The 15,298-nt window shown below is 38.1% G+C and overlaps 1 protein-coding gene across 1 annotated transcript; it reads right to left on the reverse strand.

Annotated features, from left to right (window-relative positions):
* Positions 1 to 7,615: 7,615 nt before the first annotated feature.
* lrrc32 (leucine rich repeat containing 32) lies at positions 7,616 to 13,852 on the reverse strand. Its single transcript, XM_026941918.3, has 3 exons — positions 13,713 to 13,852; positions 12,734 to 12,809; positions 7,616 to 11,089 (listed from the first exon to the last, which is right to left on the reverse strand). The coding sequence occupies exons 2-3, from the start codon at positions 12,806 to 12,808 to the stop codon at positions 9,332 to 9,334; spliced, it is 1,833 nt and encodes a 610-aa protein (XP_026797719.1). The 5' UTR covers position 12,809; positions 13,713 to 13,852; the 3' UTR covers positions 7,616 to 9,331.
* Positions 13,853 to 15,298: the final 1,446 nt, after the last annotated feature.

Genomic DNA, 15,298 nt, shown 5'->3' on the forward strand with positions numbered 1-15,298 from the left:
CAGAAAGGCAACAAAGCTACACAGAGCTTTACAGAGGCTATAAAGTGTCTCACTGAATTCATGACTCTGAGAGGACATGACTCTTCTGTGCTTATAATGCATATCTATAATAGCAGCTGTTTACTGCCATTCTATCAATTCAGTCCAAGTTTGTGCTCTGTGGAAGACCAGAGGGACTGTGTTGCAGCAGTCTTGCCTTCAGAGGCCTGTAGAGACTGAACTGCAGTGAGCTTAGGCTGTGGGAAATATTTTGGTTGGCAAACACAGAGAGACATTTTTATAGTATGTTTAGCAAATGACATTTTAAGAGAGTTAAAAGAGAGTTGCATGTACTCTGGTGTTGGCTGGTTATTTATTTGGTTTACTTCATTGGCTCTTACATTCCCATAGAGAGACTAAAAGCATGCAAAGTGACTCATTATAATTATAATTACTCATTACATATAATTAATTATTTAATTTGGAATCCTTGAACCAAAAACATGCTGTTACTCTCTGTTAGTTTGTTTAGGGGTAACCATGGAGCCCCTTGAGATCTGTTTCACATTGTCTGAGAAATAGATTCAAAAACAACTTCGATTAAATATGTACTCTTCAGGCAGAATAAATAAATATCCTCATTAACTCACCTAAAATTCAGTAGTGAATTAAAACAAATCACCAGCAGTGAATTAAAATAAACCATCTAAACAGGAACAAGACCATGAGAATGGCTTCACTATTGTCTGCTGCTCTGGCTGCTGCTTCACGCAGGGCATGTCATAAAAGAAAAATAAATGTGTTCCAGTGGAATGGTATCCTAATTGATTCCAGTTGTGCTTGTAAACTTACTCACTATGAGGAGATGTTAGTGGAAGGCGAGAGGTGTGCAGGATCTCAACACACTACCCCTTTGGCAAAGAGCAAAGCATGTTCTGTCTCAGACAGCAAACCATGTGAACTATATAGAGCTATATAGAGCTATAGTACAGGTACAGCAGAGAATCTTTATTCTGCTGAAGCTGAACAGTGAACAGTTCATCTCTCCTTTGGCCCAAGGTGGAATAACCCAGTTATGATAAGTTGGAAATAAGATATATGTTGAGTAAGGGTTTTTTCTTACATATTTACACAGGTACATCTCTAACCAAGAACAGGCTGCCGAGAACAACACAAAGAAAAACAGCACCTAAAGTATGAGGTGAAACAATCAATTTAAAAATGAAGCAGGGGGGCATGGTGGCTTAGTGTTTAGCACTGTTGCCTCGCACCCCTGAGGCTGGCAGTTTGAATCCCACCTACACCCTGTGTGCATGGAGTTTACAGGTTCTCCCTGTGCTTCAGGGGTTTCTCCCGGGTATGCCGGTTTCCTCCTCCAGTCCAAAGACATGTGTTGTAGGTCGATTTGCATTTCCAAAATGTACATAGCGATTGTGCCCTGTGATGGGTTGGCACCCCGTCCAGGGTGTTCCCCACCTTGTACCCTGAGTCCCCTGGGATAGGCTCCAGGCTCCCTGTGACCCTGTGCAGGAGAAGTGGTACAGAGAATGGATGGATGCATAGTTTTCTGCAGCACACCTGGGTGTGTATATAAGTGTAATTTAAAAGATGTTGATTTGAAAAAGTGCCTCTGTAATATATATAAATTTCCCTAGAAGCTGACATTTGCCCCTGATTCTGTTCTTGTGAAAAGAGCCCACTGGCGTCATGGTTAACTCAGGTATCCCTTACTCGTTTTTATCTTCTTGCAGAAACTCAAAGTGAGAGTCTTGTGTGGAATATGTACATGTGGCGGCGGAAGAAAGACTAGAAAACAAAGCAATACAGATTAAATTAAATTGTGATGAGTCATACCCTTTTTTTTTGTTATTTCTGTTTTTGACTCACTGACATGGTTTCAGAAAGCAGGCTGTAAAAAAAACAGCTTTTCACTCGGTGTAACAGTATTATAGAGCTTAATATGTATTCGACACACACTCACACATACACCCATACACACACACACACACACACACACAAATCAAATAGCATAGCCTTCTACCATTCTACATACACTATTCTACTGTAATGTTTGCTTTTCTTAAAATGTAATCATTTTTTAAATATTAATTTTTTCTACTGTTGCTACTACAACTATTAGTTCAAGCACTACTAATGTTACTATGCTCAAGGGAAAAAGGTGAAATCTATTTGTTGAACATTATCCAAAGAACCCTTGAGAACCTTTTTTCTGTAATAATAATAATAATAATAATGATAATAATAATAATGGATACAAGTTTGGATAATGTTAATAACATTCAGAATAGTATTTTCTGTATTTTCTGCATATAGGGCTAGAAGTCTGTGATTCAATCCTGTTCTTCGTCAAACTTGGGTCAGAGACCTGTGGTAGTACGCTAATCCATAAATGACGTTTTGGAATGTAAATGCACCTCCCATCCACATTTAGAAGTTACTGTATAATGCAAACAACATTGTTGAAGATTAAGCACTTTTTAAACTATGTAATGAGCTAACAAATGCCAAACCCCACTCACACACAGCACTACAGCAGTCTGGAAGAGAAGAGTACCTTTCATTTGTTGAAATAATCCACTAGTTTGATCATTCCACAAAGCTTTGCCTTGTAACTAAGTGACCATTGCTGTTTACCATAGAAACGGTTTTTCTGATCAGCTGCAGCTGTAGCTCCGATTCCTTTTTCACATGATGGGTGGAGTCCAGTGGATTGTTTAAAGACATTTCTGCATAGTATTCAGTATAGGATTTCACATTTTAGACATTAATTCATAGCTAATCAATGTGCATATACAGTAAGTAGTGAATACAGAGCGTTTATTTGGCAGCATTAGCTTTACTTAGTGTTCTTATAATTTTGTTATATTGTAAGGAAATGTTTCTCCTACCAGAAACTTCTGTTTGTGACTAAACTAATGTTGCCAATATTTTTTAAATGTTTGGAAAATTGAAATGAAATTAAAATCTATCTGGATATCCTGTGTATATGATGTTTGCTTCAGTCCTGTAACTAATAAATAAATTCACATATTTACAATATATTTTTTGTGAATCCATTTATTTCTGTAAAGCTGCTTTGTGACAATGTCCATTGTTAAAAAGCGCTATACAAATAAAATTGAATTAATACAGAACATTAACCACAGAGCCACCACTGGTCACTTATTAATACAAATTAAATAGAACATTATTATTATTATTATTATTATTATTATTATTATTATTAGTAGTAGTAGTAGTAGTAGTAGTAGTAGTAGTAGTTGTGGTGATGGTGGTAGTAGTAGTAATGGTAGTAGAGTATAAAAACCTGCTGTAAATGTACGATACTTATTTTTCAGCAAAATACTGTTTTATTACTGTACAGGATTTTACTATAAACAATTAAGTAACTAGAGCAGTGGCTCTAAGAAAATGCGATGCGTAATGAAATATCTAGCATTTTAGGAGGGCGTGAGAATGGTAAAGATTCTCTTTGTGTCGATGTCTGCAAATTAGTGGATCTTTTTTTTTTTGCCCTGTATTTTAGCGAGGATTTTATGAGAACACAAACCCTCTTTGAAGTAAGTTTGTATGCTGATAAAAAGTTCAGTTTAGTAAAGCACTGAAATTTGTCTTTCACTGCAAGCTAATTCGGCAGTAGAGGTGGTTGAATCAGTGCACGCTAGTTGAGGGAAACAGTGGCTCAGTGGTTAAGGCTTGGAGCTATAGATCAGGTGGCTGTAAGTTCCAACTTCTCAGTTGTATCCTGTTAAAGAGCAGCCATTTCTGAGAGATTATTCATTTATGAGATTATCTTGTGTTAGTATTTTAAGGATCATTTTACTCATCATTACTTAACCTGCACATTTCCAGAAACATTAGCATTATGGAGAATGAGGTAAGAATATGAGAACATTAAATAAAGCTATAAGAAGCATTCTTATGTTGTCAAATAACTGCTGACTTCTTGCAAACTTGCAAAATATGTGAAGCCTATACTGAAGTCTTACCAAGATTTCATTGTAGCATTTCATTACATAAGCAATGAACATAGAGGGTGAGACAGATGGTGCTATTTTTGCACTGGGCCTCTCCATGCTGTTCTGAAGAAAATCCACCTACTGTGAAATGCTGAGCTCTGACGTAGCACTTCTTCAATCTGCAGATTCACGATCACACTGTGCCACTAAATCAGTAAGGAAAGCTGTTTTAAATGGCTACAGGCAATTCAGTGACTGTGAAATGTGGACATCAGAGTAGTTTCTGGTGTTATAGTACCACATACTTTAAGCATTTGATTCTTCCTTGTTCCCATAAGGGATTATCAAATTACGCGAGCCAGTCTCACACTTACTGAATCAGTGACAAACAGGTTTGTTTCTTTGAAAATACCAGGAAAGATTGTCTTTTTTTTGTAGGGTCTTCCAGTGTCACATTGTAAATCGACATAATTTGTTTTTCAAAGCTTTAGGATAAAGGAGAAAGCAATTAATTCCTGGGCCTCTGCCTTCAAATGCATAGTTGATGTATTGATGTATGCAGTCTTTTGCCCCTGCGGCTACAGAAAGACTTCCTTTTCATTCTATTCATTCTCCACTAACCTCAATTTAATTATCCGACTCAAATATCCCAGTGCACGTAGGTACTGCTCTTACTTAAGCTTGTAAGGAAGTCGGCAAGTTATGATGAATTCTGACCGGATGAAGCTCACTGCTCAGAGGATGTGAGATACCCCGGTGGATGTGAGACTGAACTTAGCTTCATAGTTTATCTCTCAGACCATGTGCAATGCTGAATCACATGTTAAACCCCTATTCCATCCACATGACACTTAGCCTGACTAAGATGTTAGTTATCAGTAAACATATACACAAGTCCATGAGGATGTTAGTTAGATGATCATTTCTCTCTTTCCCTCTCACTCTGCTCGTTCACTTTATGCGCTTTAAACCTTTGTGGATTGCTTGCGAGTAAAATTTTGAAGCTGGTGGAGAATAATACATGCTGAGTTAGTGTATATCTATGTGTGAGTGGGAGGTAGAAAGCAGACAGCAGAAGGAATAAGGACTGGTACTGTGGGTGGGGGGAATACATTTCCGATGGACAAACAAGTTCCAGGAGAAGGAAGAAACAGATTAGATCCTTAGATTAATGCTGTCTCAAACCACACAAAAATGTCTCTCATGCTTCAGGTTTGGAGTAGGGGGTGGGGAAGGGATGCTGGCTGTCTCAGTACGTTATGTGAATTTCAGTTCACTTTTATTGTGAACTTTGACAGTAAAGGTCTGTGTGACTATATGTGTCGTAATGCCATAACCACATTCCACTGCAGGGTGCTGACTCCGTCAGTGCCAGATCAAAGAAGTCTCAGATATATAGATATAAATCAGGCCACCTTCTTCCACTGCTCCATTGTCAAGTTCTGATGTTCACATGCCTATTGTAGGTGCTTTCGGTGGTGAACAGGGGTCAGCATGGGCACTCTGACCGGTCTGCGGCTACACAGCCCCATAAGCAGCAAGCTGCAATGCACTGTGTGTTCTGACATCTTTCTATCATAGCCAGCATTAACATTTTCAACAATTTGTGCTAGCCGTCACTTCCCAAACTCATCAGTGAGCCGTGGCCACCTGGCCTCCTCAGGAAGAGGTGCAGTTGTGATTTAATTTTGCTCTGCAGGATTTTCAAAGTTTGGGATATTTTTAATTGCCAAACTCTGATAGATACTTTTCCAGAACATTGTTCTGGACTTGTTTTGATAGGTCCTTATTCTTCATGATTTTGTTTGTTTAGGTGTTCTCTAACAAACTTCTAGTGGTTCCAGGAACAGGCGTATTCAAACTGAGATCACATGACAATTTAATTGCACGTAGGTGAACTCCATTCAATTTAGGGGTTTCACAGCAATGGCGTGAATACTTATGCAGTCACAAGTTATATGTTTTTTATTTGCATGTACATTTACGGCATTTGGCAGATGCCCTTATCCAGAGTGGCTTACATTTATCTCATTTAAACAACTGAGCAGTTGAGGGTTAAGGGCCTTGCATAAGGGCCCAGCAGTGGGGTTTGAACTCATGACCTTCTGATCAGTAGTCCAATGTCTTACCCACATTATGGAGTCAGTACAAAAGCCATTTTAGATTTCCAACATTAGTTTCCCAGCACAAAACTATATTACAGAGTTATGTTACAGAGAAATGTTTGTATGTCAGTAAAGAAAGCAGCATATTATGTAGAAGACCACTTTTCAGACAAAAAAACATAATGAAGGCTGCTGGGTTTTGCTGCAAAAATAAGAAGCAAGTGTGACAGCCAAAGTCTCCAGAAGAACCGTAGATGGTTCTGCAAGATGCTCAATAAAACTTACAGCTAATTTCCTTATAAAACTGCACAAATTGCATCTGACACTACTATTTTTTTTAAAGCAAAGGGTCATAACATCAAATATTGACTTTGTTTCATTTATTACTGTTTACTGCTCTTTATAGTATTTTTTATTAATGTAATAACAATGTAGTTTTGTACAATGTGTACAGTGTTTTTAATGTAGAAAATTTAATTTGATTATTTTTCAAGGCATCTTTGCTTCACAGCATTTCTTTGCATGTGCCTAAGACTTTTGCACAGTACTATATACAATCCAATTAAACCCGTAATTGAACTCATTTCAGTTCCAGGTTGTAACACTACAAAAAAGGGGAACTGTTCAAGAGGGTGAATTCTTATGCAATGCCCTGTACACACACACACACACACACACACACACACACACACACACACACACACACACACACACACACTCTCTCTCTCTCTCTCTCTCTCTCTCTCTCTCTCTCTCTATTGTTTGTTTTTAACAATTTATTCTTTTAAGACAATGAACTAGTTAAACATATTCTCTTCTTGTTTCTGGTAATGAGGTTCTTATGTAATAACAGCCACAGAGTAATTAAGGGAATTATGAGTACTGGTGTTATTATGAGTTTTGATTTTATATCATTGTTTTTTTCTTTGCATGGACACCAAATAATTCCTTATATGTTTAACAGGTATTGAAATAATAAGTATTGTTTTTGATAATTGCAGTATTTAATAATTGTTCTAAATAATAATAATAATAACAACAACAAACAACAACAACAACAACAACAATAATAATAATAATAATAATAATAATAATTATTATTATTATTATTGTTGTTGTTGTTGTTGTTGTTATTATTATTATAATAAATATAACCAGTCCTCGCCTCCACTGGCATTCTGGGCCAGGCCGATGGCACGTAACAGGACCGGGTGTGAACATGACTCTATTTATATGTGCTGACCATTTTCCTCTCAAGCTGCTTCCTGTTTGGAGAAGCCTGATGGATATTGTCCTGCTGTCTTTCTGCCAGCCAGCATTATATTAATACAAACACGTCCCACACTGGCTAATTCCGTCCCTTCCTACACGCAAATACATGTGCAAACACACCGGCCTAGAAAATATAGTGCTCTTTAAATGCTAATTTTGGCACACCTACATTTTGTTATATTTAATTTTATATCTACAATTCCACTAATGATCAGTGAATTTTAACAGTGAAGCATGACAACATTAGTGAGTTTTAACAAAGAAGCATTACAACATTAGTACACGCAGATCATTTATTTAACAAAATATGGATATTCATAAATATACATCTGCTCATTTACATTCTTCATACATTTTTTTTTTAGAATTCCTTCATAAAGCATAAATATTTAGTGGAATGAAGCAGGAGACTCAGTCTGAACAGAGCATTGTGTAGGTGTGTGTATGTGATGACTACTAGTTTCGGCTGGTGCAGATTGCGTAGGACGTTAAACAAGAAGTGGCAGTGACCATGAAATACATAAGAGGAAATATCGTATCATTACAGCGTCAACAAGCTATGAAATGAAGTTCTATTTATACACAAAGAGATGACACATTCAAACACACAGGGATTTCCTCCTGTCTATTTCAGTCATTCCAGGTCCTGGTATAGACAAAAAGTTTAAACAGCTTCCACCCTGAAATCTATTAATAAAATAAGCTGAATGAATACTGACGCTACCTTAAATCTGATACTCAGATACCTTGAAGGAATATTATACAACCTTTTGATTTTTGAAAATGTAAATAAATTGACTATATTCCATCAGCCAACAGCTACATTTTGGCTAAGTAACAAAAACACCTTATTCAGATTTAGAGTTGTGAAGACCAAATCAATAACAGGAAAGGTAACTGTAGCAGCCCTAAAGCTGTGAAAACATGCTGCAGTTTTACTGCAGGTGTCCGGACAGCAACACTTCCTCTGCTGTGGCTCGGTTAAATCATATCTCACACACCCACACTTCACATGGTCTCTGTCTGGTCCCATGACTCCCATACCACTGCCCTTCATGTCATAACAGAGGGGCATTTTACAAAGCTGGATTTGCTTATTAGGAAGTCAGCCTAAGGCTATATAAAATTTAAAGTTCATTAAAGTCATCAATGCCACTAGCCTAAAAGTTGAAGACAGGGTTTAGCTACTTAACTTAAAATAACTCCAATCAATTAAATCGTGAGTGGTGTGGATATTATTAAGTTTTAAATTCAGCTTTATTCTATACCTCTATGTAGAACTGTAGTAGATGCATCCTTTATAGTGTTTAAAGGGGTTCGGTTATGCTTAAGTACAATATGTCCACATTGCATTTCACACATCTTTCATATTCATATCACAGTGTTTAAAGTGCAAAAGAATAGTTGTTAGACAACTCTGGGGAAATGTAGTGACCATCCAAAATGAGAGTACTGACATTAAAATAAGGACATCTTCAGTAGGTATGCAAAACCAAGTCACACTCATTAATGATGGTCCTTCATATCTCCACTGTCTGTCATTGTTACATTGAGTAAGAGTGATGGTTTCTTACTTAATTCGTGCTGATCCTCATGCTCCTCGTATATAGAAACCTTCTTTTTCAGGCAGTGTGTCTAGTCAGCTTTACTATTCTGTTTTGCTGTAACATTGCACATTTCTGTTTACAGCTTTAACATAGTGCCTAGTGTTTCCACCTGGTACAACCATTTTAGCCATTTCCCCATCACACATATAACATATTTTCAGTACCTCTGCTGAACTCATGTGATACCAGTCACATTTTCATCAGTCTCTGCTTCCATGTAAGGTTACTCAGCATCTATCTTGCTTCCCAGGCTTTATTATAATTGGGCTATTCTACCTGATGGAGGTGAACTGTATAAGTCATGCAGATGAAAGGTTTTGTCTAGTAGGTCAATACCTGACATCTGATAACATTAACATAATTTTCTTGGTTTCCCTTCTAGAATATTTTAAGCCTTATAACTGTTGCTGAATCTGTGACTTCTTGAGTGGCACAACTTTAGCACCACCAGCAAAACAATCATCAGCCCCAAAACTAGTACAGCGATCATGGCAATTACAAGCACTTTGCTGTTCAGAGTTTCACAGTGTTCAGATTTCACATCTCTGAGGTTGACTTCCCCACACCCAGCATCCCTTGTGTTTTGGCACGTGGCATTGTCAGTGTCCATATGGGCCTGCTGTATCAAGCTGATCAGATGTATGTTTTCACAGCAAATGAGTGGATTTGATCCAAGATAGAGAGTTCTGAGTGTCTTCTCTAGTGCCAATACTGTGGAAGCATCTAGGATCTTGACTTTGTTGTTCTGCAGATTCAGATTCTCAATGGCAGAGTTTCTGCTACCTAGAAACAGGCCATCTAACTGGTTATTGTACAAATCCAGAACCTTCAAGCTACGTAGGGCTGTGAGGTTGATGTTAAGCTTTTCAAGATGGTTTCCTCTCAAGTAGAGGTGGGTGAGGGACCTCTCTAAGCCTGAGAGGGCCTGTTCACTGATTTTCATGTTAGGGTTCAGAGATAAGTCCAGGATGAGTAGTGGGCTTCCCTGGAAGGCATGTGCAGGCAAGGAAGTCATTTTGTTCTCCGATAGGTAAAGGTATCGCAGGGTAGGGATAGAGAAGAGAGAGACACAGCTGCTGGTTTGGTTTTGCTGTGGACCACAGATGCTCAGCTCATTCAATTGAAGATGCAGGTTGGTGATGCTGGGTAGACGAAAGAGTCCAGAGTCCAGCATACTGAGAATGTTGCCCTGAAGGTAGAGTGTCTCCAGTGCCCACAGCGTATTTTCCTTAAACGTCAGGTTCTGCAGGTTGTTGAAGCTCAGGTCGAGGGTCTTCAGTACATTCAGAGGACCCTCAGTGTCCACCACGAAGTTATCCAGACAGTTATTGCTGATGTTCAGGGTATCCAGAGCCCACAAGCTGGAGAAGAAATCAGGAGGCACAGCCTTGAGCTGGTTATAGCTCAGGTCTAAGTACAGAAGTCTGGGAAGCAGCTGGTGGGTTTTGCTGCTGCGGAGTGGAGAAAAGTTCAGTCCTTCTATGTCTCTCAGATACTGAAGCTCATCATCTGGGCCTGTGCTGTTCAGACTATGCAGCTGGTTCCGCGAAAGGTCTAAATAGATGATCTTGTTCCTCTTTGGCAGAACAGGAAAGTAGTGCATCTTATTCTCCCTCAGGTCCAGGTAGAGCAACTCAAACTCTTGGTTTGAGTCAATGCTCTGGAAGGAGGTCATGCTGTTTTTGCTTAGGTTTAATGATCTCAGCTGGAACAGATTAAAGTCAGTAATGCATGAGATTGAATTCACTGATAAATCCAGCTCGGTGAGATTTAGCAGAGAATCAAATGTGCCCTCCTCAATCTCTAGAATGACATTGTTATGTAAATCAATGTTTCTTAGTGATGGGGAACCACTGAATGTACCATTGCCTATTTTTGTTATGCTATTTTCATTTAAAGAGAGGTTGGTAAGAGCAGGAGCATCTCTCAGAAGGTACCCAATCATGTCTGTATAAAGGCCATTTCCAGAAAGGTCAAGTTTCTGGACTGTAGAGAGTGGCCCCACATGCTTTTTTAGAACTGCATCCAGAACTTTCAGGTGGGTCATGTTCTTGAGATCTGACTGGATAAACTGGAGGAGTTTGCGGGACAGATTGAGTGTATGGTTGCCAGGGAGAACATTGCTGGAGTCAGCTTCACTCTGGAGCTATGGAGGAGAACAAAGAAAGAACCAATTTAACTCTGATATTCCCAAGTTCCTAATAAGGAGTAGTCAGAAACTGCTAGACCATTTAGACACAGTGGTTGTGCAATATCTATCACTAAGTCTTCCACTATAATGGTACATGAATCATCAATTCTCATGTTATGTCTCACTTCTGATGCTCCTTTGGTTTTCTCAGGAACATCTTTCAACCACTCATATATCAGCACACTTATAATAACTGTAACTGTACACAAGAGGTTTCTTTTGACACAAGCATCTGAACATATTTTACAGCTTTGGTACTGGCATTCAAGGACACAAATATTTTTCTCAGTCGAGGCCTATATGTGACACTGAGCCTTTCCTGCAATGCTGAAATATGTATGAGCAATGAAAGGATGCAGGCACAAATAGATTTTTTTTAACACTCTTTCCCACCAGTTCCTTCCCATCAACCTTATGCTGTGTCATACACTTTGGGGAACACTTGTGTCCTCTCACATAGCTCAGGGTGATTTCCTACAACCATGAAAGCCGGTAAATGTTTGTGTCTCCTTTTCCTAACATAAAAACCTGATCCTCAGTAACTTCTTTATCCTACTTAGGGTGTAATCAGAGTTTATCCTTAGAACACTGGGGCAAGACAGTGGTACAGTAGCCAATCCACCTGCTAGATCAAACCCTGGTGCTGTAAGGAACCAGCTCTACATGCAGCACCAGTGGTTTAATCCTGAGCTCAGTTTACTGTATATAGGAAGTTTAGTATGTTTCTCCTTTCTCTGGGGGGATTTTCTGTGTACTCTGGTTTCCTTCCAACTCCCAAAAACTTGCTGGTAGCTACCATGCACCATGCTCCTCATCAGAACAAAGCAGCTACTGAAGATGGATGCACAAATATGTTAATCTAAAACAATAACTTTTGCACAGTCAGTTTTTCCCTCCCTGTTTGTATACCATTTTCACATGGTTCCATCAGACTTCCTGTTTGTAGCTCAGTTGAGTTACGATCGGGTGACTGAGGGGCCATTCCATTACAGACAGCATTTCTCTTGAAGGAACCCGTAAGGTATTTTTAGCGTTGTTGAAGAAAGAAAAAAATAGCAAAAAAGGCAAGTCCCTGAACATTTGACATTTATGTCTATGCACCTCCCAAGTTCTAAGAACAAAAAATACTTATTTAAAATCATATCAGTGTCCTGAAAAACTGCATTAAATTCAGGCTAAATTAAAAGCAAACTTAAACTAAAACCTCAGTTTATTTAAATAAATTATCTGCTGTAGTTAATCTATAAATATATGGGATTACCTCACTAAGCCATTATTAATGAGACAATGCATATAACCATAAATAAAATATGTGATCCATAACAACTGACATGAACATTTATTGATATTATAATAATATAATAATTCTGATTCATTTATTGCTTTTGATCATCTTAATTAAATGAACAAATGAATTACATTAAGAATTTTTTTTTTTCAATTTGTGTTCAATTATTATAAACAGTCAGATTCTGAACAAGTGGGAAATCCTGTCAATTTAATTCAATTATTTAAATCTGTCTAATTTAATTCTACAAAGGAATCAGAGGCTGAATGACTCTATTTGCATATTTGCGAGATGCTCAGAATGTCACTTACCTCTTGGCAGAGTGAGAGCTGTAGTGAGAGTAAATTCACAATGAACAAGAGGAACCACACCTGGGTGCTCATCATGCTGCAGGGATAGAGAGAGGACAATTTTAGCACACACACATACACACACAGAGGCAGAGAAATAGACAGTCTAGCAATGTCAACTCGGCATACAATATATATATTCTTATATATATATATATATATATATATTTTCTTATCACCGTCTGTTGTAATATACATCGACTCACCCACTGCAAGTAATATCTATTTTGCAACTGATACTGTTGATGATTTCTATCAACTGATTTCTATCATGACAGATGAATGTTAAAATGGAAGATAACCCTTAACCTATTCTATTTTTAAGGGAATCTTTCTGACATACATGACATGACACAAGAGCACCCTGCAGAAAAAAAACATATTATGTCGTTTCAGTTCTCATATTCATAATTTCATTTCTGACGTAAGAGGAAGCACCCACATGTCAGACAAAAGCTGAAAAAAGGTTAGTCATCACTGGGGGGTGGGTGTGGGGGGGAATGGGGGCGGCAAGTTCATGGCATTTTGAACACTGAATGCATATTAATCGCTAACCTCTTTCGTTAGGACATTATGTCTGCTGACAGCATGAATCAGATCTTTACACACATACACACACCAAAAATCCTGACTTCTCAAAAATTCAGTTTCAGACTGATGACCAGATACACACCGCGTGAGAGGACAATCATCTAACTTCCTGTGCAGTTTTACAGGATACTGTTCCATCACTTTTTACTCAGTTACAAGACATCTCTCTTTGTATAGATCAAAAAGGCATCACCCAGTCCTGCATTTTCTTTTTAAAAATTTGTATCCAATCTGGATACAGCAGGGTGCAGAGAGACAGAGAGAGAGACAGAGAGAGAGAGAGATAGATAGAGAGAGAGAGAGAGAGAGAGAAGAAGAGAGTAAAGTTGTCCTTCAGCAGTAACCTTACCTTAGCGACTGCACCTATGCTGCTATCTCTTGAAGAGGGTATCACTCATGCTTATGCTCATGCTGCCTGCAGCCTCTCAGTTCAGCACTGACACAGTGCAGCTGGTCCATTCCCTCTTCTTTCCTCTCCCCTCCCTTCTCTCCCTCCCTCCCTCCCTCTCTCCCTCTCCCTCTCTCCCTCTCTCTCTCTTTCACTCTCTCACTTGTAGACATCCTGTGAGAATATCCTGCATTATTGTTATGCCCCTACTTTCCTTCTTTGGCCTTACCTTTTATGGAAGTGGGGAGCTCTCTCTCTCTCTCTCACACACACACACACACATACACACACACACACACACAAAGAGAGATAGAATGTATCCAAAGTGAAAAACTGCAGCTGGCCTCTGAGAATGAATTCCTCTAAGGAATGATATGAGGGGTGTTTCACTGCTCCCCATGTCGAGTCCCCAATTAAAAGCTATGGTTTTAGGTGAGAAAACGTAAAATATGTACTTACTGTGGCCTGGATAACACTTCCATGGACAATTCTTTATTCAAAAACAAGGTCCATCTCATTTGAAAGAAAAGAGAATATGAAGAGACAGTGATGGGCAGGCATATATAAGAAGTACAGCCTGCATCCAAATATAGCCTGCTGTCAGGGATTTCCCATGTTTAGGAGGCCCGATCATTAGAGATCAGGATCACTATAGGTATTTTCTTTTGCTTTTTTTTCATATGTTGTAAACTGTCTGTTACCTTGATTTCACTCAGATAATTTGTGACATAATGTTTGTATGGACTATAACGTGTAAATATAAAATATCATAACAAATGAAATAATAATAATAATAATAATAATAATAATAATAACAATAATAATAATAATAATAATAATTATTATTATTATTATTATTATTATTATTGTTGTTGTTGTTGTTGTTGTTGTTGTTGTTTTCTGTTGAATAACAGTGCTTTATTGGACATTTACTGACCAGGAGGCAGAAACTATGCTGCAGGTTGGACTTTCTCAAAGAAAAGTAAACGGCTCCCTCTAATGGCTATTTCTGCAGATTTCTCATGTGGTTCCTGATCTGCTATTACTCCCTGCTGGTTAAGATATTATTTACACATCCATTACCTCCAGAAAGTATTCACCCCTTAGTGATTTATTTTTTCTTTTCGCTGTATTGTATCAAATTTAAATACATTATAATGTTCTTTTATGCTCCTTTGAAGTGACTATCTACAGAAATAAGATGAAATAAAGTATTTAGATGTCCTCGAAATTACTTAAAAATAACAAAAATCTAAAAACTGAATAAGTATCCCCCCCCCTTCTTTTAACCGTCTAAATTAGGATTAGTGTATAGTTTTCATGAGCACTCACACTAAATATGTTAAACAGGGTACACCTGTGTTCATTTCAAACCCACTTGTGTCCAATTGTATTGCTGCACGATAAAAATCTCTGGCTTTTGGAGGTCTCGCAGCTAAATCAGATTAATGCTGCTGTCATGAGGACCAAGGAACTGCACATGAAGATTTGAGATGAAGTTTTTAGGAGGAAGATTATCAAACAATCAGAAAAGAAGGATTGTATTT

The sequence above is a fragment of the Pangasianodon hypophthalmus genome, chromosome 17 (assembly GCF_027358585.1).
Source record: "Pangasianodon hypophthalmus isolate fPanHyp1 chromosome 17, fPanHyp1.pri, whole genome shotgun sequence".
Taxonomy (NCBI): domain Eukaryota; kingdom Metazoa; phylum Chordata; class Actinopteri; order Siluriformes; family Pangasiidae; genus Pangasianodon; species Pangasianodon hypophthalmus.

Excerpts from the sequence above, each read along its gene's own strand:
- lrrc32 (XM_026941918.3), bottom strand. The coding sequence starts at position 12,808 with ATGATGAGCACCCAGGTGTGGTTCCTCTTGTTCATTGTGAATTTACTC. Across the intron at positions 11,090-12,733 it reads AGCTCTCACTCTGCCAAGAG|CTCCAGAGTGAAGCTGACTC; the intron begins GTAAGTGACATT and ends TCTCCTCCATAG.